The 24,080-nt window shown below is 41.4% G+C and overlaps 1 protein-coding gene across 1 annotated transcript in view; it reads right to left on the bottom strand.

Moving 5' to 3' along the window:
- The window catches only part of PAOX (polyamine oxidase), a 72,360-nt gene that overhangs the window by 20,952 nt on the left and 27,328 nt on the right, over positions 1 to 24,080 (bottom strand). The window contains exons 2-3 of the mRNA XM_073596934.1: positions 19,683 to 20,166; positions 6,615 to 6,808 (exon numbers count right to left, since the gene is read on the bottom strand). Of these exons, the coding sequence (XP_073453035.1) occupies positions 6,615 to 6,808; positions 19,683 to 20,166 (678 nt within the window). The remainder of the gene's footprint in view (positions 1 to 6,614; positions 6,809 to 19,682; positions 20,167 to 24,080) is intronic.

Here is a 24,080-nt window from a genome sequence, read left to right on the forward strand (position 1 = left end):
GGACCCCAACACCAAGCCCCCGCACAGCACGAACTCTACGAGGAGTATGCATACTCAACATGGCTAGAAAACGGTCGGCTGCCCAGAACGCAGTAACAGAACGCACTGAAGAACAGCAAGGCCTGTGAAGAGCGACCTGAAAAACAGTAACGAACGAACAAGAATACAATGACTAATTAAAGTCACGCGGAACTTGCTGCACGCACTGAAGAGCAGATACAAACCAACAAGCACAAACTGAACGGCAGAAAACGATCTGAAAGCCACGAGTCTGAAAAAGCGCAAATCGTCTCTCACCAAACTTTTACTAACACGAGATTAGCAAAAGGAGCCCAAAGGGTGCCGCGCTTGGTTCTGAACCGGCCTTTTCTAGTCTTGTCGAACGTGGTGTACGTGACCATGTGGTTGGCGATCGGAAATTCCGACAACTTTGTGCGACCGTGTGTACGCAAAACAAGTTTGAGCCAACATCCGTCTGAAAAAATCCTAGGATTTTGTTGTCGGAATGTCCGAACAAAGTCTGACCGTGTGCATCATTCATGTTACGGATTTTACAATAAAGCTATTCATCACTACCTCGGTGTGCAGCCATCCATTCTTTATCCAAATTGCATGGCCAGCGAGCCGAGGCTAGCACCCCTGGGAGGAGTCCATTCCCCAGCTTACCTGGGTCCATCACTCACCTGGAGCGGCATTTTCTTTTCCTATTACTAACGATGGGGCACTATTCCTCTTACTGACACAAATGATTGGGAACTAATTCTCCCACTAATACCAATGATGGTGCGTTAATATTTCCCCTAATACCAAAGATGGGACATTGTTTACTCCTACTGATGCCAAGAAATTTTCCACTCCCACTAGTCAGTCTGGCCCCCCTAAAGTCTGAAGCACATTAAATTGGTCCTTTGTTAGACCTATACAGGGATTTAATCTGCTTTGTATTGATCCTATACTCTATAATGCAAATATGATACGAGTGTTGCTTCTTTTGTGTGGTTATTACTAGGGTTGCATTGATGCTGATACTAGCATCAATACTGAGCATTTGCACAAGTACTTGTACTTGAAAATGCTCTAATGCTTGATCCGATACCTGGGCAGTCAGGGGTTATCGGTGCGGCGCCGGTGGGGTTGTAGCAAGCACCGATCTCACCGATATATAGATTTCAATAAAGCAGCCGAGAGCCGCTTCTCCTCCGCCCCCCCCTCCCGTGGCTTTCAGCTGCTTTATTGAAATTATACAGGGAGATCGGCACTTTTAACTTCCCCCACCGCCGCACCGATTACCCCTGATTGTCTCCTGTGCCCTCCTCCCTGTGCTCCTCCGGGCCCCCTCCGTGTCCTTCAGTCCCCCCCTGTCCCAGATCTGTCAGGATGGAGAGTGGAGGAAGGAGCTATATATGTCATAGCGGCTCTTTCCTTTTCTGAATGAACAGGGTCAGTGATTACTGACTCTGTCTATTCATAACGGAGCATTGTATACTCTGTCTCCTGTCCATTCATCTTCAGTGCAGCTGAGACTGCTGAGAAAGGCACTGGGGAATCTGTGTCCTCAGTCCCTTTCCCTGTCTCAAAGGGGAAATGTCAGGGGGGGCTTTGGTGATATCTCACCAAAGCCCCCCCCCCAACAGGGAAGATAAAAAAATAACAATAAAAAAAAGAATTGTAATTAATATTTATAAGCTACAATTGTAAAAAAAATAAATAAATAAATAAATAAAAATAAATAAAAACAGTGACACCATCCACTCCTCCCCTCCCCAAAAAAGAAAGCACTGTAAAAAATATGATATATATTGTAAAAAATAAAGTAGTAAAAAAAAAAAAAAGACTACTGACAAAGTCCACGCCTTATCAGTGCCCATCAGAGTGTCAGACTCCATGAATCAGACCGAGACAGAAGTGCAGTTAAAATCACACTTGTTTAATAATAATAATAGTAAAAGGTAGACAGTGCAACGTAGTCAAATTATAGCCAGAGTTAACGGATAGTCAGACAAGCCAGGACGTCAGGGAGCCAGAGATCAGCATACTTCAGGACAGGCCAGGAAATCAGGAAACTGGAGAATCAGCGTAGTGGAAACGCAAGCAGGATCAGGAACCAGAAGGGACATCAGCCAAGCAAGTCTTCAACAGGTACAGAAGCGAGAGTCACAAGGATTCTCAGGAGGAGCATGGACCTGAGCGGCAAGAATTTTGTCACCCAAAGGAGAAGTGAGACTGGTGCGAACCGTATCACAGGAACAGGAACCGACTCCATCTTGGAAGTGGGGGAAAATTGTCGCAACAAAGCGTCAGCCCTTACATTCTTAGTACCGGGTAACAATGAGAAATTGAAACTTGACAAGAAAAGAGCCCATCGCGCCCTTCTGGGAGAGAGGCGTTTAGACAAGAATGTGAGATTCTTATGGTCAGTAAGAATGAGAACCGGCACAGTGGTATCTTCGAGGAGATACCTCCATTCATTTAGGGCTAAAATGATCGCTAATAACTCTCTGTCCCCAATCTCATAATTGCATTCCGCAGGTGACAATTTCTTGGAAAAGTAGCCACAAGTATGCATAACGATCTCAGGAGGTAGGACGTTGAGACAGGAGGGCGCCAACTCCAGTCTCAGAAGCATCAACCCCAAGGATAAAGGGTAACATAGGATCAGGATGTGCCAACACAGGAGCAGAAACAAAGGCAGCCTTGAGACTCTCAAAGGCCTTAATGGACTCCAGAGACCAACTCTGTGGGTTACTGTCCTTTCTGGTCATATCAGTCAGGGGCTTGACCAGAGACAAGAAGTTACGAATAAACTTCTGATAATAGTTGGCAAAGCCAAGAAAACATTGCAGAGGACGTATACCCATGGGTCGGGGCCACTGTAGGACTGTTGAAAGTTTCTCTGGGTTCATCGAAAAACTGGCAGTGGAAATGACATCCCAGGAATTTAACCTGTTCACGATGGAACTCGCACTTCTCCAATTTTACAATGGAGATTGTTCTCTCTCAGCTTCTGAAGCACACGACAGACGTCTGTGTGGTGGCTCTCTAGGGACTTGGAAAAAATGATATTGTCGAGATAAACCACCACACCTAGCTGCAACAAATCTCAGAGGACATCGTTGATAAATTCCTGGAAAACTGCCAGAGCATTGCAAAGGCCAAATGGAATTACAAGGTACTCATAATGGTTTGTTCTGGTATTAAAACACAGTTTTCCATTTGCCACCCTCCTTAATCCTCACGAGATTATATGCTCCTCTCAAATCCAGCTTTGTGAAAACCGTTGCTCCCTTGAGGCGGTCAAATAACTCCGTAATCAACGGAATTGGGTAAGCATTCTTAATCGTGAAACGATTGAGACCCCTATAATCAATACAAGGTCTCAGTTCACCACTCTTCTTCACAAAGAATAAACCAGCACCAGCAGGAGACGAGAACTTGCGGATAAATCTTTGAGAAAGTGCGTCTGCAACATACTCCTCCATGGCCTTATCCTCCGAGACTGACAAAGGGTAAACCCAGCCACAAGGGGGTATGGCACCAGGCTGAAGGTCAATTGCGCAATCATATGACCGGTGTGGAGGCAAACTACCGGCTCGACCTTTATCAAAGACATTGCTAATATCGCGGTACTCCTCCGGCAGGGAGGAGAGTGAAGAGGTGCATAGGACCTTAGCCACATTCTGGAAACATGTCTTGCTGCATTGTGGCGACCAGGAGAGAACCGCAGCACAAAGCCAATCAAAAGAGGGGTTGTGCTTCTGTAACCAAGGATAACCAATAACCAGCAGAAACGTAGGTGAGGAAATAACTTGGAATTTGATTATCTCATGGGGAAGAGCCCCTACGGCCATGGACAATGGAACAGTCTCATAAGTCACATGGGAAGGCTCTCCCGTCAAAAGCCTCAATGGCAAGTGGAGTGGCACCAAGCAGCAGAGGAATTGAGTGCTTAGATACAAAGGCAGCATCAATGAACAGGCCTGCAGCCCCAGAGTCGATTACAGCCTGTAGATCGACGGATGTATCAGACCAAGAAAGGATAACCGGGACCAGAGGCGTATCCTTCTGGATAACTGGGGACAAAACAACACCACCTAAGGTCTGTCCGCAACAGAATCTCAAGGTTTGGGCGTTCCCTGGATAGGTAGGACAAGACTTCAAAAAGTGACCTGCCTGGCCACAAACTCTCCCTCCTCCTAAAGGTTCCCTCATCCGCAGAGAGACGTGTGAAGCCCATCTGCATGGGTTCCACGTCATTGACCGACTCGGTACCAGGAGGCACGGGAGGTGAGGAAAGCAAGGGTGGGACTGCAAGGCTCGGAGACAAATGTACAGGAGGCTTCCGCAAGCGCTCTGAGTCTTTCTCTGAGTCTGGAGTCAATGAGGATGGCAAACGTGATCAACTTCTCCAGCTCAGTGGGTATATCTCGGGCTGCTATCTCATCTTTGATGGTATGCGAGAGACCATGAGAAAAAGCAGCCACAAGGGCTTCATTGTTCCACGCAACCTCTGCTGCCAGAGTACGGAATTCAATGGCATAATCAACAACAGTTCTCATACTCTGATGGACATCAAATACCCTTTTAAAGGAAGCCACAAACTCTGGGTAACTCAGGACAACGGGTTTTTGCGTTTCCCATAGAGGGTTTGCCCATGCCAAGGCTCTCTCAGTAAGCAAAGATATCACAAAACCTACTTTGCTTCTGTCCATGGGAAACGCCTGGGGCAGCATCTCTAAGTATATCTCAACCTGATTTAGAAACCCTCTGCATTGAACTGGATCGCCCCCAAATCGCTGGGGAAGCAGAGCGGAACCAGACCTACCTCTTATAGAGGTAATACTTGAGGCGGGTGCCTACACAGAGACTGGAGCAGCAGCAGGGACGGCCTGCGACACAGTGGGAGATTCCAGGTGAGCCATATGATTCTGGAGCGTCTGTAACATTAAGGCAAACAGATCCATACGGTGATCCTGCTGATCCAACCTGGAAAAAATATTACCAACAAGTGGATTGACTGCATCTTCTGAATTCATGGCCTTTGTCTACTGTCAGAAACCATGAATCAGACCGAGACAGAAGTGCAGTTAAAAATCACACCTGTTTAATAATAATAATAATAGTAAAAGGTAAACAGAGCAATGTAGTCAAATCATAGCCAGAGTTCGGTAACCGGAACGGATAGTCAGACAAGCCAGGACGTCAGGGTGCCAGAGATCAGCGTACTTCACGACAGGCCAGGAAATCAGGAAACCGGAGAATCAGCGTAGTGTAACAGCAAGCAGGATCAGGAACCAGAACGGACGTCAGCCAAGCAAGTCTTCAACAGGTACACAGGAGAGAGTATCTGGATGTGTTTGACCAAGGCGAAGGCAGAGAGGAACTGGATAGCTTAAGTAACCAGCAGGACTGAGGTACAGGATATTTTCAGGTGAGTCACTGTGGAAAAGATTGGAGCTGGCAATTAACCGACAGCTGAGCGGCCTGCTCTGAGAAGGAAGGGCTGAGCCCAGCCCCGACACAGTGCTGCATATTAGTGCCACTGTCACAGTATCGGTAATCGGTATCGGCGAGTACTTGAAAAAAAGTATTGGTACTTGTACTCAGTCTTAAAAAAGTGGTATCTGTGCAACTCTAGTTATTACCTTTTAAAAACATAATGCATATCTAAACTTAAAGCGGAACTGCAGTCTGCTCACATAATTTTGTAATAAAAACATCTTTGCCATTCTGAAGCTTTCTGCCAAACACTTTGCATATTATTTTATATATATACTGTGATTCTGTACTTGCCAAATATGCTGCAGAAATCTCCCTCCACGGAGTCTGGCTGCAACCATTTTAACTGTGGCCAGCTGAAGCTGCTGCCTGTTCGCTTTACACAGACACACAGAGGAACATCTCCAGCTCTGCAGCTCTCATTGGCCCTCTTATGACTCATCCCCCCTCCCTTCCTGGCAAACTCTCATGAGAGAGAGCTGTGCATGATGTCATAAGTCTAGGCTTTTTACCAGACAAGAAACAGGAAGTGGGTGATATAAGGTATTTACTGGCAGAAAAAAAAAAGCGTTTTACTATCCAAAGTTTAAACGACAAGGGCAGAAGATTTAATAGATGGCAAGTTGAAAAAATGACTGACGTTCCGCTTTAAAAACAAAAATTGTACATACTGTAGCCTAGCAGTCTTTAGCTAGTGTCTGCATTAGTAGTTTTTCAGGCTTTGTTTCCTTGATTTTAACCTGGTGGTCATGCAAATAACACTTCCTGTCCCTGGGTGGCTACACTCACTCAATGGACAAGGACAATGCATTTCTGGCAGGATCAGCAGGTCTTTTTTGTACTTGCTAACAAAAATTCTTAGCCTGGAAATTAAAAACAAACGCAGCCACCATATCTAAGAACTTGTTAGCGGCAATATACTGTATATTTAATGGTTTTGGGTTTAACTATATATTTTAATAAAAATGCATTGAACAGAAATATAAAACACATCAAGCTTATAGTATTTTTGTAGGGTGCCAACTGTGTAAGATATATTGCAGCATAGTTGTAGTAATCTGCACCAGCATTTGGCACACTGTAATGTAATGAATGTGGTCTAATGTACTGAATGTTACCTAATGGGACGGTGACAATTACATGATCCGCCACAAATGTATCTCCATCCTCGCACTGCACTTGAACGGGATACACACGGGAGTCACTGCCCTGGAAGGAGCCATCCCAGGAAATTCTCTTAACAGCTTTGTTCAGTATTACAGTGTCATTTGGTATATTTGCTTTAATCCGATTCACAAGACTTTCAAAGCCCCTGTAATTACAAATAAAAAAGTTTCAAGTGTGAAAATATGCCAAATTATATTTGTTAAACAGCTTTCCCAACTAGTATGTTGTTACTGATTATATATATCAAAGTCTTTATCCTTGTCATAAACTCAAGAGCGTTTGTAGTAAATACAAAATGCAGTTTTTTAAATGATGGTTTCATTTATTAGGGCAAAAAAGCTGTCCAAACCTGCCTGGCTTTATGTTGAAAAGTAATTGCCCCCTAAACCTAATAACTGATTGTGCCACCCTTGGTGGCAACAACTGCAATCCAGCGTTTGCGATAACTGGCAATGAGTCTTTCACATTGCTGTGGTGCAATTTTGGCCACCTCTTCTTTGCAGGATCGTTTTAACCGCTTGCCGACCAGCCGCCACAGTTTTACTGCGGCAGAATGGCACGGCTGGGCAAAACTACATCACACTATGTCGCCCTGCCTTTTCGCGCGCACCCGCAACATATGCCTGGAGCTGATGCGAGTGCCTGGCGGACGCGATGACTGCCAGGCTCCCGCGATCGCCCGTGACAGAGCGAGAACCGGGATCTGTGTGTGTAAACACACAGATCCCCGTTCTTTCAGGGGAGGAGACAGATTGTGTGTACATACTATGTATGAACACCGATCTCTCTCTCCTCCTAGACAGTCCCATTGATGGTTTCAAAAAATGTGTCAAAAGTGTCTGATGCGTCCGCCATAATGTCGCAGTCCCGATAAAAATCGCAGATCGGATCGCCACCATTACTAGTAAAAAAAAAAAAAAAAAAAGTAATAAACATTCCATAAATTATCCCCTATTTTGTAGACGCTATAACTTTTGCACAAACCAATCAATATACACTTATTACGTTTTTTTTTTTTTTTTTTTTTTTTTTTTTAAGAGTAGAAGATGTAGAAGAGTAGAGTAGAAGATGTAGAAGAATAAATATCGGCCCAAACTGAGGAAAAAAAGTTTTTTTTGATTAAAAAATGTGGGATGTTTATTATAGCAAAAAGTAAAAGATACTGTGTTTTTTTTTTCAAAGTTGTCACTCTTCTTTTGTTTATAGCACAAAAAAAAAAAAAAAAAAAAAAAAACACTGAGGTGATCAAATACCACTAAAAGAAAATACCACTAAAAGAAAGCTCTATTTGTGAGAAAAAAAGGACATCAATTTTTTTTGGGTACAGTGTCGCACAACCGAGCAATTGTCAGTTAAAGTGAGGCAGTGTTGAATCGCAAAAATTGGCCTGGTCATTGAGCAGCCAAATCTTCCGGGGCTGGAGGGTTTTTCCAGCATGAACAGCTTGTGTAAGTCATGATATAGCATTTCAATTGAATTTAATCAAGTAATAGGTAGGGGAAAATTGGCGCTCCCTATAGTGATGGAAAACGGAGTTTCTACAAGAATGTTTACTACATTCACGTATAGATATGCTCCATCCACCTAAAAGTGGTGATATAAATTAAGTGAAATAAAATAAATTAATGTGAATTGTGTGTTTGTATCACTAAGTGTGTGTCCCTTTTAAACACAGAAAAGAAGTGACTTACATATGTGTACTACACCTTGAAAATAAATAAATAATTGAAGAAGTTAAAATAAAAAAATAATAAAAAATAAATAAAAAAAATAATAAATAAAAATGTGCCTCCCCTAGTATAGGCAAGGTGTATAATGTGTGTGTGTCACTATGTAGGAGTTACAATAACGAAGCACCTAGTGTAACCATAGGGCAGATCCTACAATAATGCACCAACACTATAAAATGGAGATAACTCCACAGGAAAAAATGTGACAACCATAAACCAACACATATAATAAACGCTGGAAATCCAAAACACATATGAGATTCCACAATTGTGAAAGTGAAATGCTACATTGACAAAAAATGCGCAAACCAGCAAATACAATAACCAAAAAGTGATAAAAAATAAAATCAGAAATAAAAATAAACCTCCAAAAATGGCATAATGTTCACTATAAAAAATTTAAAATGTTCATGCAAAAAATAGTGTCTGAAAAAGATATATATATATATATATATATATATATATATATATATATATATATATATATATATATAAATAAATAAATGTTCATAGGCATCTAAGGTGACTCTTGTGCTCCACACTGCATCCAGTGATATTTGTGATCCCCCTCAAGGGTCCTCACTCACCAGCTCCTGGCATAAAGGTGGATGAGCTCCTATCCCGGATGGTATGTAACCCCCGATCCTGTATTCAGCACACCCGTATCCAGGAGATGATTAATCAGCTGTCAGTAGTCACATACTTAGACAGTAAATTGGATCTTCTCTATGGAAAGTCCCCTCTCAGGTCCGCTGGTAACTCCGCATCCTCCTGGGGGGGGGACCAGAGCGGGCATGAAGGAATGTGAAGGCGGAGTCCCCGCTCACACAGGATTGGAAAGTTCGGGGGGCGGAGGGTGGGGCCAACTCTGACAGATCTGATTGAATTTAAGTCCGGGCTTTAAATAGGCCACTCCAAAACCTACATTTGCCTTTGTTTGAACCATTTGGAGGTGGACTTGCTATTGTGTTTCAGATCATTGTCCTGCTGCATAACCCAAGTGCACTTGAGCTTGAGGTCACAAACTGATGGCCAGACATTCTCCTTTAGGATTTTCTGGTGGAGCTCAGAATTCATGGTTCCATCAATTATTGGTAAGTCGCCCAGGTCCTGAAGCTGCAAAGTAGCCTCAGACCATCACGCTACCACCACCATGTCTGACTGTTGGTATGATGTTCTTGTTATGAAATGCTGTATTAGTTTAATGCCAGATGTAATGGGACACACACCTTCCAAAAAGTAAAATTTTTGAGCTCAGTTGTGGAAAGACTGAGTTTAAGGAAGAGGTGTGACATCCATACCGATATATCAGTTATTAAGTTAGTAATGCAAGAGGAGACTGAAGGAGTGAGTGAGGTGAGGAGTCGAGAGAGAGATTTGGGTGTCATCAGCTTAGAAGGGCTATAGGAAGCTGTGGGAGTTTATTAAGTGACCAAGGAAGGAGGTGTAGATAGAGAAGAGGAGGGTTTTGAGAACAGAACCTTGGGGGAACCCTACAGAAAGAGGAAGTGGAGAGGAGGAGACAGAGGTATAGACAACACTAACAGAGCGATGTGATAGGCAGGAGGAAAACCCGGAAAGATCAGAGTCTTGGGGGCCAGGGGAGTGGAGTTTTTTGAGGGTGGTCAACAGTATCAAGGGCAGCTAAAAAGTCGAGCAGTATACATATGAAGAAGCAGCCATTGTTTTTAACAGTGGGTAAATTGTTAGTAAGTGTTAATAGGGCAGTTTCAGTGGGGTGTTGAGAGCAAAAGCCAGACTATAAAGAGTCAGGAAGGTCATTGCCAGGGAGGTAGGCGCTCAGTTGGTTGTAGACTAAAACTGTCCATACATGGATTGAAATTTGGCCAGTTCAGGAGGGACTAACAGAATTTAGGCAGTGTGGTGAGAAACCACACTGCCCAATGAGAAAGTAGGATGGGAGCAGGATGAATATGCGTGCACATACCTCACTGTCTTGGAGTTCAATTCAACATGTGGGTTCAGTATTTGCAGGAGGGTGATGAGTGCAGTAAAATGGAGAGGGTAGGTGTGAGGGTGATAGGGTATATATAACCAAGTGAACTGCAAATGACATTCTTTCATTCAGGGAATGTATAAACATTCTTCATATGAATATTCCCATCCGTAAATCGATACGTCTATGGGCAGAATAAGGCCCAGTTCACACCTATGCAGTTTGCTTTTGATACATTTCTGCAGTGCATTTTTGCACACGCGATTTTGCTGCGATTTGCGTTTTGCATAGTTTATGCTTTTTTTTTGCCCAATTTGTTGTTGGGCAGATTAAAAAATGCAAATCACTGCAAAAATGCACTACATGCTTTTCTGCATCTTCTCCATTTAAGTCTATTGAACTAAAAGTCCTGGACCCTTTTCAAATAAGCAGCGGCTGAAAAAAGCATAGATGTGAATGTGTCCCATAGTAAACTATGTTAACTGAACTGTAGTGCTTTCTGCAAAAAGCACCAAAAACACATCGGTGTGAACCAGGCCTAAAACGTTTAGTAGCAGCATGCTTTTTTTGTATCACCTGTCATAATGGGGTTAAAAAAAGTAAAATATAATAGTATAATAATAGTATAAATAGTATAATGCACAATACTGGTAAAAGTTTACTTTAAATGTAATTGTAATGCCTTATATTACCTCCAGTCTATCAGCCTCCACCATCTCTGGGTTCAGATGCTGATCTTCCCTGCACACAGTCTCTAAAGTGATTTTTTTTAAAACAACAAACATGTTATACTTACCTGCTCTGTGTGATGGTTTTGCACAGAGCAGCCCCGATCCTCTTCTTCTGGGGTCTCCCACTGACATCTTTGCTCCGTTACCTGGAGTCACTGTATGTGTAGTTTTGGGCTCATTTCCTCGCGGTTCCATCTGGTGCATGTCGGCGCTGCCCTCTCTGGGAAACTGATCATTAACTCATCAATTATATGCAATATCTATTTTTATATAATCTTGTAAGTATGACATATGATCTGTTTATGCCATATATAGATGCAATAATGCAATTTTCTTTGCTCTATATGCATTTTTATGTTATTATATTACTAATATGATATATTTATATTGTAGAACTACTACCCATTTGACATAAAACCTCTGAAGGACTACAATTTGTCTGAAACATGTAAAAGGTGTCTAAGCTAGTATGTACGACAGCTAGCACACCAGTATTCATGGGCAGTATTTGCCAGACATATAAAATGCGTTTATTTTGGGTATTATGTATCATGATCTTATATTCATAAATTGCATTAATACTATGGTATATGATGTTCCTATTTTATCTGTACTATTTTATCATGTTGTTATAATAAAATATATATTTTTTACCAACATTTTGGTCTGCCTGTCAAAAAATCCATGAGGGGTTTTACCGTGCTTTACGCACCAGGTGTTTTTTGTTCCCACCGATGCTTCTGGCTCCTCCTGCCTTCAGAGTGCCCCAATAGCAAGCTGCAAAGTGTAATATAGAGTGCCCCTATAGCAAGGGAAAAAAATCTTCTGCTATTTAGAACCACTCGCTTCCTTCCCATCACTACATGAGGCATTGCTCCTCCCACATTCACAAGTTCTCAGGCACTTACTGACATGTATGGACGGTGTACTGAGCTGTATGTGTGCTTCACTGTATTTCCTGATATGTAAACAAATAATGCATTCTGTATGCAGGCCAACTAATTGGCTGGCCAATTAATCGATTATGAAAATAGTTGACAATCGACTAAAAGATTAGTTGTTTCGGCCCTAGAGCATATTAAAGTGAAACTTCACTCTCTCAATCAATATGTTAAGGAAATTGTATATTATGTACAAAATTTTATTCTATTTTGTATGGTTTTCCTATGTATTGCACATGGCACTAATTATGTTTTCATTATATGTTTACATTCTTTTGAGTTCTGATTAGAATTAGCCTGCCTATGTTACGCCACTTGTTACTATACAAGTACAATTGTAATATTAACCACTAGGCGTCCGCGCTATAGCCGAAAGACGGCTACAGCGCGGATTCCAATTGCCGGGAGGGCGTCCCTGGACGTCCTCCTGTTTACTTCCGCGTTGCGCGCTCCCGCGGGCGCGCATCTGGGAAGTTTTGTGCTGGCCGTGTCCCTTGGACACAGCCAGTCACAGATCGCTGAAAACGGACAATCATAGTGGCTGTTTTCAGCGCGATCGGCGGTGCCAATGAGAGACGATCTCATATGTAAAAAATCATCTCTCATCGCCGGCTCTCCTCCTCACACACAGACAGCGTGTGAAGAGGGAGAGCGAACCGCTGTGGCGGTAAGTGAACAGAAAAAAAAAAAACGAAAAAAAAAAAAAGTGTCCCCGCTGCCATCTGTCCTGTCATCTGTCCCTGCCATCTGTCCTGTCATCTGTCCCTGCCATCTGTCCCTGCTGTCATGTTCCTGCCATCTGTCCCCACTGCCATCTGTCCCCAGTGCCATGTATAAGTGCCATCTGTCATCAGTGCCACATAGTGCCATCTGTCATCAGTGCCACCTGTCAATGTCACGTGCCATGTCACCAGTGTCACGTGTCATCAGTGCCACGTATCAGTGCCATCTCTCATCAGTGCCACATATCAGTGTCATCAGTGTCATCAGTGCCACGTATTAGTGCCATCTGTCATCAGTGTCACGAATTAGTGCCATCTGTCAGTGCCACGTATTAGTGCCATCTGTCATCAGTGCCACGTATTAGTGCATCTTTCATCAGTGCCACGTGTCATCAGTGCCACGTATTAGTGTCATCTGTCATCAGTGCCATCTGTCATCAGCGCCACGTGTCATGAGTGCCACATATTAGTGCCATCTGTCATCAGTGTCACGTGTCATCAGTGCCACGTATTAGTGCCATCTGTCAGTGCCACATATTAGTGCCATCTGTCATCAGTGCCATGTATTAGTGCCATCTGTCATCAGTGCCACGTATCAGTGCCACGTATCAGGACCATTTGTCATCAGTGCCACGTCAGTGTCACATGTCATTGTCCTGGTTCTCCAGGGCCTTCAAAACTGTAATAGGTAGTCAACAAATTAGATGTGTAATTTATGCTCCTAGAACACGTGATGGCGCTCCCTGCATGTTGGACCTCTCTATGTGGCCAGGCTGTGAAAAAGTCTCACACATGTGGTATCGCCATACTCTGGAGGAGTAGCAGAATGTATTTTGGGGCGTTATTTGTGGTATACACATGTCATGTGAGAGAAATAACCTATTACAATAAAAATTTTGTGGAGAAAAAAAAAAAATCTTTATTTTGCAAAGAATTGTGGGAGAAAATGACAACATCAAAAACCTCACCATGCCTCTTACGAAATACCTTGGAATGTCTACTTTCAAAAAAGGGGTCATTTGGGGGGTATTTGTACTTTCCTGACTTGTTCGGGTCGCAAGAAATGAGATAGACCGTCAGTACATCAGGTGTGATCAATTTTTTATGATTTACACCATAACTTGTAGACTCTCTAACTTTCCCACGGACCAAATAATATTCACTAATTTGGGTTATTTTTACCAAAGATATGTAGCATTATAAATTGTGGCCAAAATTTATGAAGAAAAATTACTAATTTGCTAAATTTTATCACAGAAACAAAGAAAAATGCGTTTTTTTTCAAAATTTTCGGTCTTTTTTCATTTATAGCGCAAAAAATAAAAAACCCAGAGGTGATCAAATACCACAAAAAGAAAGCTCTATTTGTATGAAAAAAAAGGACAAAAAATTCATTTGGGTACAGTATTACATGACTGAGTAATTGTCATTCAAATTGTGAGAACGCTGAAAGCTGAAAATTGGTCTGGTCACGAGGGGGGTTTAAGTGCCCAGTTGTCAAGTGGTTAATGTGATACCTACGTAATCATGTGTATAAAAACCTTCAATTGCGTCAAAATAAACAGAACGCTTGTGTTGGAAAGATGCTGAGTGTATCTTTTGTGTCTGTTGCCTACTGCAGTAGTTATTAATTTGGAACCACTAATTAATATGAAGATAGGAGTTGCCTCAATAAAATTTCCAGAACACTTCCAGATGGAGCAGAGAAGGCACAATGAGAAAGTGCTAGGTGCTGTGTTACACTGCTTAAAGTGGTTGTAAACCTCAGACATGAAATATAAACAAAGCATATCCCTCCTATAGCATGGGTGCTCAACCTGTCGTCCTCCAGCTGTTGTGGGAACTAAAAGTTCCATCATCCCACTGTCTTTGGAAAACATGCTTGTAATTGTCAGCGGCTCATGGGACTTGTAGTTCCGCAACACCTGGAGGGCCACAGGTTGAACACCCATGCTCTTTAGTGTGTACTTGTCTCAATTAAGAGCACTAAGTTTAATTTCTGTCTGCTGCTTCATTTCTCTGCTATCAGCATGAGTCACTTCTGACAATTTTCCTGACACCAAGAGAAAATTGGTGACAGGGGAGGGACCTCCAGCTGATTGACAGCCTCAGCTCTGTTCCTGTGAGCTGTGTGAAGGGGTGTGTCTCTTTCCTCCAATCAGCTCTCAGAGATCTCCTCACTGAGCTCTGCAGAGTGTAACTGTAACTCTCTGCACCCTTTTTTCTGAACTCTGAGACAAGCTTATAAACTCAGCACTTTGAATAGTTGTAGAGAACAGTAGACTGCAGGTAAACTTATATAGCAGGATTGTTTAATCTCTGTGTATCACCCGAGGCTAGTCAAACCACTGGGTATATGTAAGGGGGGTTACAACCACTTTAATCACACATACAAAAATAACTTGGCAAATTTCAGCCATTTTAGATTGTCATTCTACATGGATGCAGCATGTCTGTTTCTCTCTCAAGGGGCTTGAGACATCATCACCTTTTCTTCTTTCTTATATGTAAAACCATTGATGTTATGTGAGTGAGTTGGAGATCAGCATCAGCATACCCTGTATGAGCCCAGGAGTGGCTCCAATGTGTGTTAGACACTGTTTAGTTACTGTGTCACACGCTCAGAGGTGAGCGCATACACGGTTGGGGGTCACAGAAGAGCACTGAAGCATGTTTTATTTTGCACACTGTTAAGGATGAGCATGATGGATACCAGTTTTTATGGACACTATATTTATGCACTTTACGTTTGTTACTTATTAACTTTTTTGAACTTAGACGTGGATACTCTATTGTTATGCAATCAGCACTTGGATTTTACATTAATAATTTTTTTTTTTTGCATGTTGCACTTTGGTCATATATCACAGACAAATTGCACATATTATTGATTTTCTTTGATTATTGACATTTATAGTTTTTCTTATTTAATTACTGATATTTATTATTTATCACATACTTTTTTTATTTTTATATTACCTACTTCTCAGCGCAGACACAATTATTTATATAAAATAAATTATTACTGTCTGTGACTTATCTCATAAGATGATCTAAATTTATAGGGATATGGGGCAGAGAAGTATTCATGAATTGACCAATTAGGAACTCAAAAGAGACACTTGAATGGGAAGGGTAATTGTAAAAAAAAAAAAAAAAAAAAAAAAAAAAAGACCAGCCACACAAACACAGGTCATAGTCAGATAATTGATGCTTTGATCACAAAATGACGTGAGAATTAATAACTAAAGATACAGATGAGAAACTGATAGGTGCTGTGTTAAACTGCTTAATACTAATTAGAGCTGCATGATTCTGGCTAAAACGAGAATCACAATTTTTTTGCTTAGAATAAAGATCCCGATTCTCTCGGCGTAACATCATCTTTCACATTATGCAAAAAAATTGGGCTAACTTTACAGTTTAAAAAAAAAAATCATTAAACTGTATTTCTCCCCCCCCCCCCCCCCAAAAAAAAATATGTATATATATATATATATATATATATAAATGTTTAAAGGTTATAAGTAGTTTTCTAGCATAAAATATAGGATTTTAGCTTGTAAGCAACAAGTGTCAGAAAAATGTTTAGACTTTAAAGTGGTTGTAAACTCTCTCCGACAACTTTGTCCCATGTAAATCAGCATAAAAAACCCTAATGAACACTGCTTGTAGATATCTCCTTACTTGCTTAGTATTGTTGTAATCCTTTTTGTTATTTAGAATGACTTCACTGAGCATGCCCAGATCTCCCCTGATTTACGTCACACTCTGTGTACTTGTCTGTCTATTATTAGATATTCCTTCGGCACAACACTGAAATCCCACAAGACTGCATAATCACTCAGAGCTTCCTACTACACCCCATGTGACCATGTGACACCACATGGAGTGTAAACTTGGGCATCGGACAGCATTACTGCAGTCTTATCGGCTGAAGCTGATAAGACTGACATAGGCAAACACTAGATAATCAGCACAAGTAAATACTATGAAATAAAACAAGTCAGCTATGAGCAGTTAAGCAGGGTTGCAATAGAAACATTGGATTGAGAAGGAGGCTTGGTTAACAGTACAGGAAGTGCTCAATGTAAGGGCAGAAATACACTCTACTGTGGACTCAGAAAACAATACTTAAGATGGCGCTGCCTTACCCCTGGAAACAAGTTTTTTAAAGTTTCTTTAAACAGTAAGTAATATGCGATTTGGGCTGGATTACAGTGGCTATAGTTTGATAATTACTTATTATAATGGACTAAATGAAAAGCAGCATCAGAGTGGGAGAGTTTACTTCCTCTTTAAGTGGTTAAACTGACCTAATTTACAGACGGAAGTTAATTCCTGTGATCTAAAAGAACTAAAGGATACTTTGTTTATAATTACCTTCCAGCGCTTACAATGCTGTGATAAATTTGGAGGGCTGCTGTTTTGTTTTTGTTGTTTTTTTTTTTACAGCTGTTAGTTGTGAGCAGAGAACTCTCTGCACTGAATCGAGGTAATGCTTTAATAAGATCGTGACTGGGGGTCGATTCAAGATCGCAATTTTTTTTTAACACAATCATAGTAAATATCTAGTGGACATAATACAGCATGTTCGATTTACTCTGTCGGAACGCATAACATTCGACCTGGAGTGAATATTACCTAATAACATTCAATTTTGCCCACATTTGTCACAGGATGAACAGCTCTGTGAATTTTTATAAATACCACCCCTTAATGATTGTGCACTTAGTTTTTGGGGCTTTCATCATAATTTGTTTTTATGTTTTGCAATAATATTTTTATTGCTAGTTTTTTAAAGTTAGTTCATATTTATCCACCGAAAAGGTCTGCATGGAGACAGAAACATTTTCCACAAGCAGATCCATTGTGGCTTCTAGCATCCTCCCACTGTAAGTAATTTCTCTTTCATCTACTCATCCAACCACAGATTAAATATACTACACCAGGGGTCTCCAAACTTTCTGAGCAAGGGGCCAGTTTACTATCCTTCAGGCTTTAGGGGGGCTAGACTGTGGCCATTGGAACTAGAAAATGCCCCAGCATCAGTGCCCCATCATTGGTTTCAATCGGAGGAATAGTGCCACATTGATGGTGTCAGTAGGGGGAATGAATAAAGGTGTGTGAGCACTTCCACCTTCTCACATCCCAGTAGGGGAATGGTGCCCCATCACTGGGGGCAGTTGGTGGAATAGTGCCCCAGGGGCTAGATAAAGGCAAGCAAAGGGCCACATCTGGCCCCTGGGCCGCAGTTTAGAGACCATTGCACTACACTATAAAGGTTCCCCTGCCCTCCTCCCTTTGTTTTTTAACCTCCATTCTGTGTTTTGGAGATTTTCTCTAAAGTCAAGGAGCTTCCACCCTCAAAAATAAACAATTGCAATGTAAGGTTAATTCTAACCTAATAGGCTCCCTACTGAGCCTATATGTTATGTCACCCACACTCACAAATACAATTGTGAGATGCCTTGAATAAAAAATATAAATTAGTTGCCAATACAAATTTGAAATGCATTAAGTTGTGTGCTGCATAGCCAAAAAAGGATCATGTGCTTTTCTTTGGTCCGGTACAGTGCGTTGGCAAATTGTTTATAATGAATGGACTACCATAAGGTAACGCATTAACGTGTGCCTTTTTCATGCTCTGCAAAAGACTGGCCAAGTGTGAAAAGAAGCCTAAAGGTTCTCATCCATTGTTTACTGTGCCAAAGCTTCAGTTTAACATTTGCTGGAACCCCAAATATGTTGGCTATTTTTCTGGACACCCCTAAAATTTGCATTAAATAGAACATTGCAAGGTGAATATATTTTCTAGTCTGAGGATCCCAAAAATATTGTATTCCTATTTGGGAGTCAGATTCCCAGGTTGTACTTTTCAGGTATAGGACACTGCAGATTAAATTAACTTTCAGAAAGAAATAGAGCCCTCATGTTGCTCATGGACTTAAGTTGTTTTGCATTTTTTTTTTACCATAAAATAAACATCTCCAAAAACTAAACTTTTGTTTGCCTAGAAAAGGTTACCACTTTAGGCTGGGTTCACACTGCTCCGACACAGAAGCTGCACAACTTCCGATCCAACTTTGCCCTGAGACTTCATGTCCGACTTCCATGCGACTTCAATGAACGAGGTCTGACTCAGATGATTATGAATTGTAATTTGACCAATCAAAACAATTCATTTGCTTTTGGGATGGAGGAAACCTCATGCCAATTTTTTTTTTTTTTTATATATATAAAGTCTGGAATAGATCCTAAAGGGGAACCCCACTCCAAATTTTTTTTTAAATGGTGACGTCACCCAGAAACCCCGCCCTCTTGTGACATCTATGACTCGTAATGTCACAAGGGGGCGGGTTTCTGGGTGACATCACCAGATGGCCACGCCCCATAGCTATATAAGAACCGCAGACAACGGAGCTGACAATAGCAGGAGCCAGCGTCGGAGGAGAGCTGTATTTTTCCATCACCAGAGGGAGAAGACTGGAGGAAGAAGACATCGGTGGCAGAACCGGAGAAAAAAGACACGGAGCTACAACGGGGGACACTCTTCATTTTTAATAAAGGACTTGTCAACAACTGTCTCTTGTTTTTTTGTAACACTACACTTCTTTTTGGTAAATGGGTAGGGGTACAATATACCCCATACTTATTCACATGCGGGGGGGAGCGGGATCTGGGGGCCCCCTCAGTTAAGATGATGGTCCTTGATGGTACTTGGATACAACTTACATTAAAATCAATGGGCTGAAATCTTGCCCAAGTCAGACCAAAGTAGCGCAGGAACCTTTTTCAAATTTGGACCAGTTAAGACGGCTCTCATAGGGAACCATTGATTTTTACATGTCATGTGACTTGTGCTCTCGAAGTCCGAGCATATGTCGGACCAGTGTGAACCAGCCCTTAAACTGATACTGCATAGTTTGTGTACTTACTTAGGAAACGTGCAATCCAGTCCTAGAAACATTGTATACTCTCCATAGGGACAAAGAGCCACATGGTCCATTGTATGGGTTCCGCTCACACAGCACTCAATATTAATAAATGACCTTAAAACTGCCATATTAAGCTCATATGTGTCCTTATCCCATTCCTTTGAGCCACGCAAAATCTCTTGGCGTAAGAAACTTCCCACGCTGGCATCTGGACTACAGACATCTTTTGTGAAATTCCGAGCATTCTCCAGCCACTCAAAGTACAAACTTGTTAGATTCATCACTAATGGCGAACTGATATTTTTTCCAGAGCTGGTATAGATAACAGGGATGGCAGGAGGGTGGCCTCCCACATCCATTTTCTGGTTCTCCTCAAGCAGGGCATCAGGACCTAAAAGATTATACTGGGCCGACAGCTGGAAAACTGGGTTCTCTGGGGACGGTCCATGAATCCACTGTGCACCAATCTCAGCCAGGCCCTTTGCTTAAAGTGAAAAGAAAAAAAAAAAGAAAAAAAAGTTTGACATATATCTTTTAAAACATTTTTAAACATTTTAAACTGCAGCACAAGCAAATGCATTTTATATGCATTTTATAGCAGAGGTCCACCCAGAAATGGAACTTCCGCTGATCCGGTTCACCCCCGGTTGGCACCTTTCAGGGTGGAGCAGATACCGGTCTAATCCAGGTATTTATTGATAAGCGGTACTTCTAGGTATAATATCCACCCTATACTTAGTTGACCACCACTGCGCCTCGGAGAATCAACCTAGATGATGATTATCATCGGTTGGTATAGCCTAACTATAGCTGCCACTTAGTGAATATCAACTGTGTAAACAATATTTTCAAATCTTGTGACGTGTCAATGGTGCACTACACCCCACGTGAAGAATTAAAAATGTGGCGCTATCCCAAACACAATATTTCTATTACCACTATTTACAGTGAAAAATCCTAATCTAGTGAACACATTTTTACGGGTGTATATTGAAATAAAAAATGAAAAATGAAAAATAAAAAAATGAACCAAATGAAATAAAAAACACCAAATAAATACAATACCTGAAGTGACTCAGTGCTGACACTACTAAAAAAATCATATGTGTCACTCCTTATCCAATTAATGAGTGTATAACATTAAAACAAATAGCACAATGTACATATTAGACATTGACTAAGTGACTAATATACAATAAATATAGTCTGTGAAAAATGCACACATATGTGTAAAAAGTCCGTGATAGTGATTCAATAAATATCAACTGTGCCACAGCAAGTCCTTAATGTTCCTGAAGTTTAATTGAACCTTCCACCACACCTATGTGTTCAGTGCTCCCTCTCCCAATAGACAGTCTCTCACCAGCTCTCTATGCCTCCACTTTCGTATGAGGCTATCAAGCATAGGAGTTTCCAGGCTACCAGTAGGGGTTAAGTGTATTCCATCCAGAGATTCGTTCCATATGCAAATGAAAAAGAACTCCCAATAGTGTGATAACGTAAAACTTTTAATATCGCACACTTCAAATTACACTTCAAAAGATCCACTCACATTGTGTAAACACTATAAAAGCACAGCAAAAATCCACGGCAATCTGCACACTGTAATATCAACACAGCAACCTGGATAGGCCTTCCTAGGGGGTATACGGTCACGGTGGACCCTGCCACAGCTGACGTGTAAGAAGTCTCTCTCACCCTCTCGTCCAATGGACCCACCGTCTCCCCTGATAGGCGAACCACAGAGCTTGCTTCCTCCTGTCACTTAGTACGTGGTGTTTAACCTTCGCTCGGCCACGCCCCCGACATGTTTCGCTACACCTGTAGCTTAATCATGGGATCCCATGATTAAGCTACAGGTGTAGCGAAACATGTCGGGGGCGTGGCCGAGCGAAGGTTAAACACCACGTACTAAGTGACAGGAGGAAGCAAGCTCTGTGGTTCGCCTATCAGGGGAGACGGTGGGTCCATTGGATGAGTGGGCGAGGAGAGGGTGAGAGAGACTTCTTACACGTCAGCTGTGGCAGGGTCCGCCGTGACCGTATACCCCCTAGGAAGGCCTATTCAGGTTGCTGTGTTGATATTACAGTGTACAGATTTCCGTGGATTTTTGCTGTGCTTTTATAGTGTTTACACAATGCGAGTGGATCTTTTGAAGTGTAATTTGAAGTGTGCGATATTAAAAGTTTTACGTTATCACACTATTGGGAGTTCTTTTTCATTTGCATATGGAACGAATCTCTGGATGGAATACACTTAACCCCTTCTGGTAGCCTGGAAACTCCTATGCTTGATAGCCTCATACGAAAGTGGAGGCATAGAGAGCTGGTGAGAGACTGTCTATTGGGAGAGGGAGCACTGAACACATAGGTGTGGTGGAAGGTTCAATTAAACTTCAGGAACATTAAGGACTTGCTGTGGCACAGTTGATATTTATTGAATCACTATCACGGACTTTTTACACATATGTGTGCATTTTTCACAGACTATATTTATTGTATATTAGTCACTTAGTCAATGTCTAATATGTACATTGTGCTATTTGTTTTAATCTTATACACTCATTAACCACTTGACCACTGGGCACTTAAACCCCCTTCCTAACCAGACCAATTTTCAGCTTTCGGTGCTCTCACACTTTGAATGACAATTACTCAGTCATACAATACTGTACCCATATGAAATTTTTGTCCTTTTTTTCCACACAAATAGAGCTTTCTTTTGGTGGTATTTAATCACCGTTGGGTTTTTTATTTTTTGCGCTATAAAAGAAAAAAAGACTGAAAATTTGGTAAAAAAATGAATTTTTCTTTGTTTCTGTTATAAAATTTAGCAAATTAGTAATTTTTCTTTGTAAATTTTGGCCAAAATTTATACTGCTACATATCTTTGGTAAAAATAAGTACAACTTGGTGTATATTATTTGGTCTTTGTGAATGTTAGAGAGTCCAAATGCTATGGTGCCAATATCTGAAAATTGATCACACCTGAAGTGCTGACGGCCTATCTAATTTCTTGAGACCCTAACATGCCAGAAAAGTACAAATACCCCCCAAATGACCCCTATTTGGAAAGAAGACATTCCAAGGTATTTAGAAAGATGCATGGTGAGTTTTTTTGAAATTGTCATCTTTTCCCACAATTCTTTGCAAAATCAAGATTTTTTTTTTTCTTTTTTTTTTTTCACAAAATTGTCATATTAGCAGGTTATTTCTCACACACCGCATATGCATACCACAAATTACACCCCAAAACACATTCTGCTATTACTCCAGAGTATGGCGATACCACATGTGTGAGACTTTTACACAGCGTGGCCACATACAGAGGCCCAACATGCACGGAGCACCTCCAGGCGTTCTGGAGCACCCAGGCCAATTCTTATATTTCTCTCCTACATGTAAAAATAATAATTTATTTGCTAGAAAATTACATAGAACCCCAAAACATTATATATATTTTTTTTAGCAAAGACCCTAGCGAATACAATGGCGGTTGTTGCAACTTTTTATCTCGCACGGTATTTGCGCAGCAATTTTTCGAACGCTTTTTTTTTGGAAAAAAAACAGTTTTGTGCTTAAAAAAAAAATAAAACAGTAAAGTTAGCCCAATGTTTTTGCATAATGTGAAAGATGAAGTTACGCCGAGTAAATAGATACCTAACATGTCACCCTTCAAAATTGCACACTCTTGTGGAATGGTGCCAAACGTCGCTACTTAAAAATCTCCATAGGTGACGCTTTAAAATTTTTTACTGGTTACATGTTTTGAGTTACAGAGGAGGTCTAGGGCCAAAATTATTGCTCTCGCTCTAACGTTCGCAGTGATACCTCACATGTGTGGTTTGATCACCGTTTTCATATGTGGGCGGGACTTACGTATGTGTTCGCTTCTGCATGCGAGCACACGAATGTGGGCGCTTTAAACATTTTTTTTTTTTTTTTTTTATTGTTTATTTTACTTTATTTATTTTAGTTTGACACTTTTTCCCCCCCAAAAAAATTTTTGATCACTTTTATTTCTATTACAAGGAATGTAAACATCCTTGTAATAGGAATATGGCATGACAGGTCCTCTTTACAGTGACATATGGGGTCAATAAGACCTCACATCTCACCTCTAGGCTGGGAAGCCTGAAATTAAAAAAAAAAAAAAAAAACGATCTTGGCTTCGATCGTAGCGGTGAGTCGGTAGAAGCACCGGAGGGTGGCGGGAAAGGGGGGGGGGGCGTCCCCTCTCGCCTCCCGTAAGAACGATCAAGCAGTGTAACAGCCACTATGATCATTCTTATGGTGTAGGGAATCGCCGGCTGAAAAAGCTGATATCTGAATGATGCCTGTAGCTGCACCCATCATTCAGATATCCCCGCTCAAAGTCAAGGACGTCATATGACTGTGG

This window comes from Aquarana catesbeiana, linkage group LG08 (assembly GCF_042186555.1).
Source record: "Aquarana catesbeiana isolate 2022-GZ linkage group LG08, ASM4218655v1, whole genome shotgun sequence".
NCBI lineage: Eukaryota > Metazoa > Chordata > Amphibia > Anura > Ranidae > Aquarana > Aquarana catesbeiana.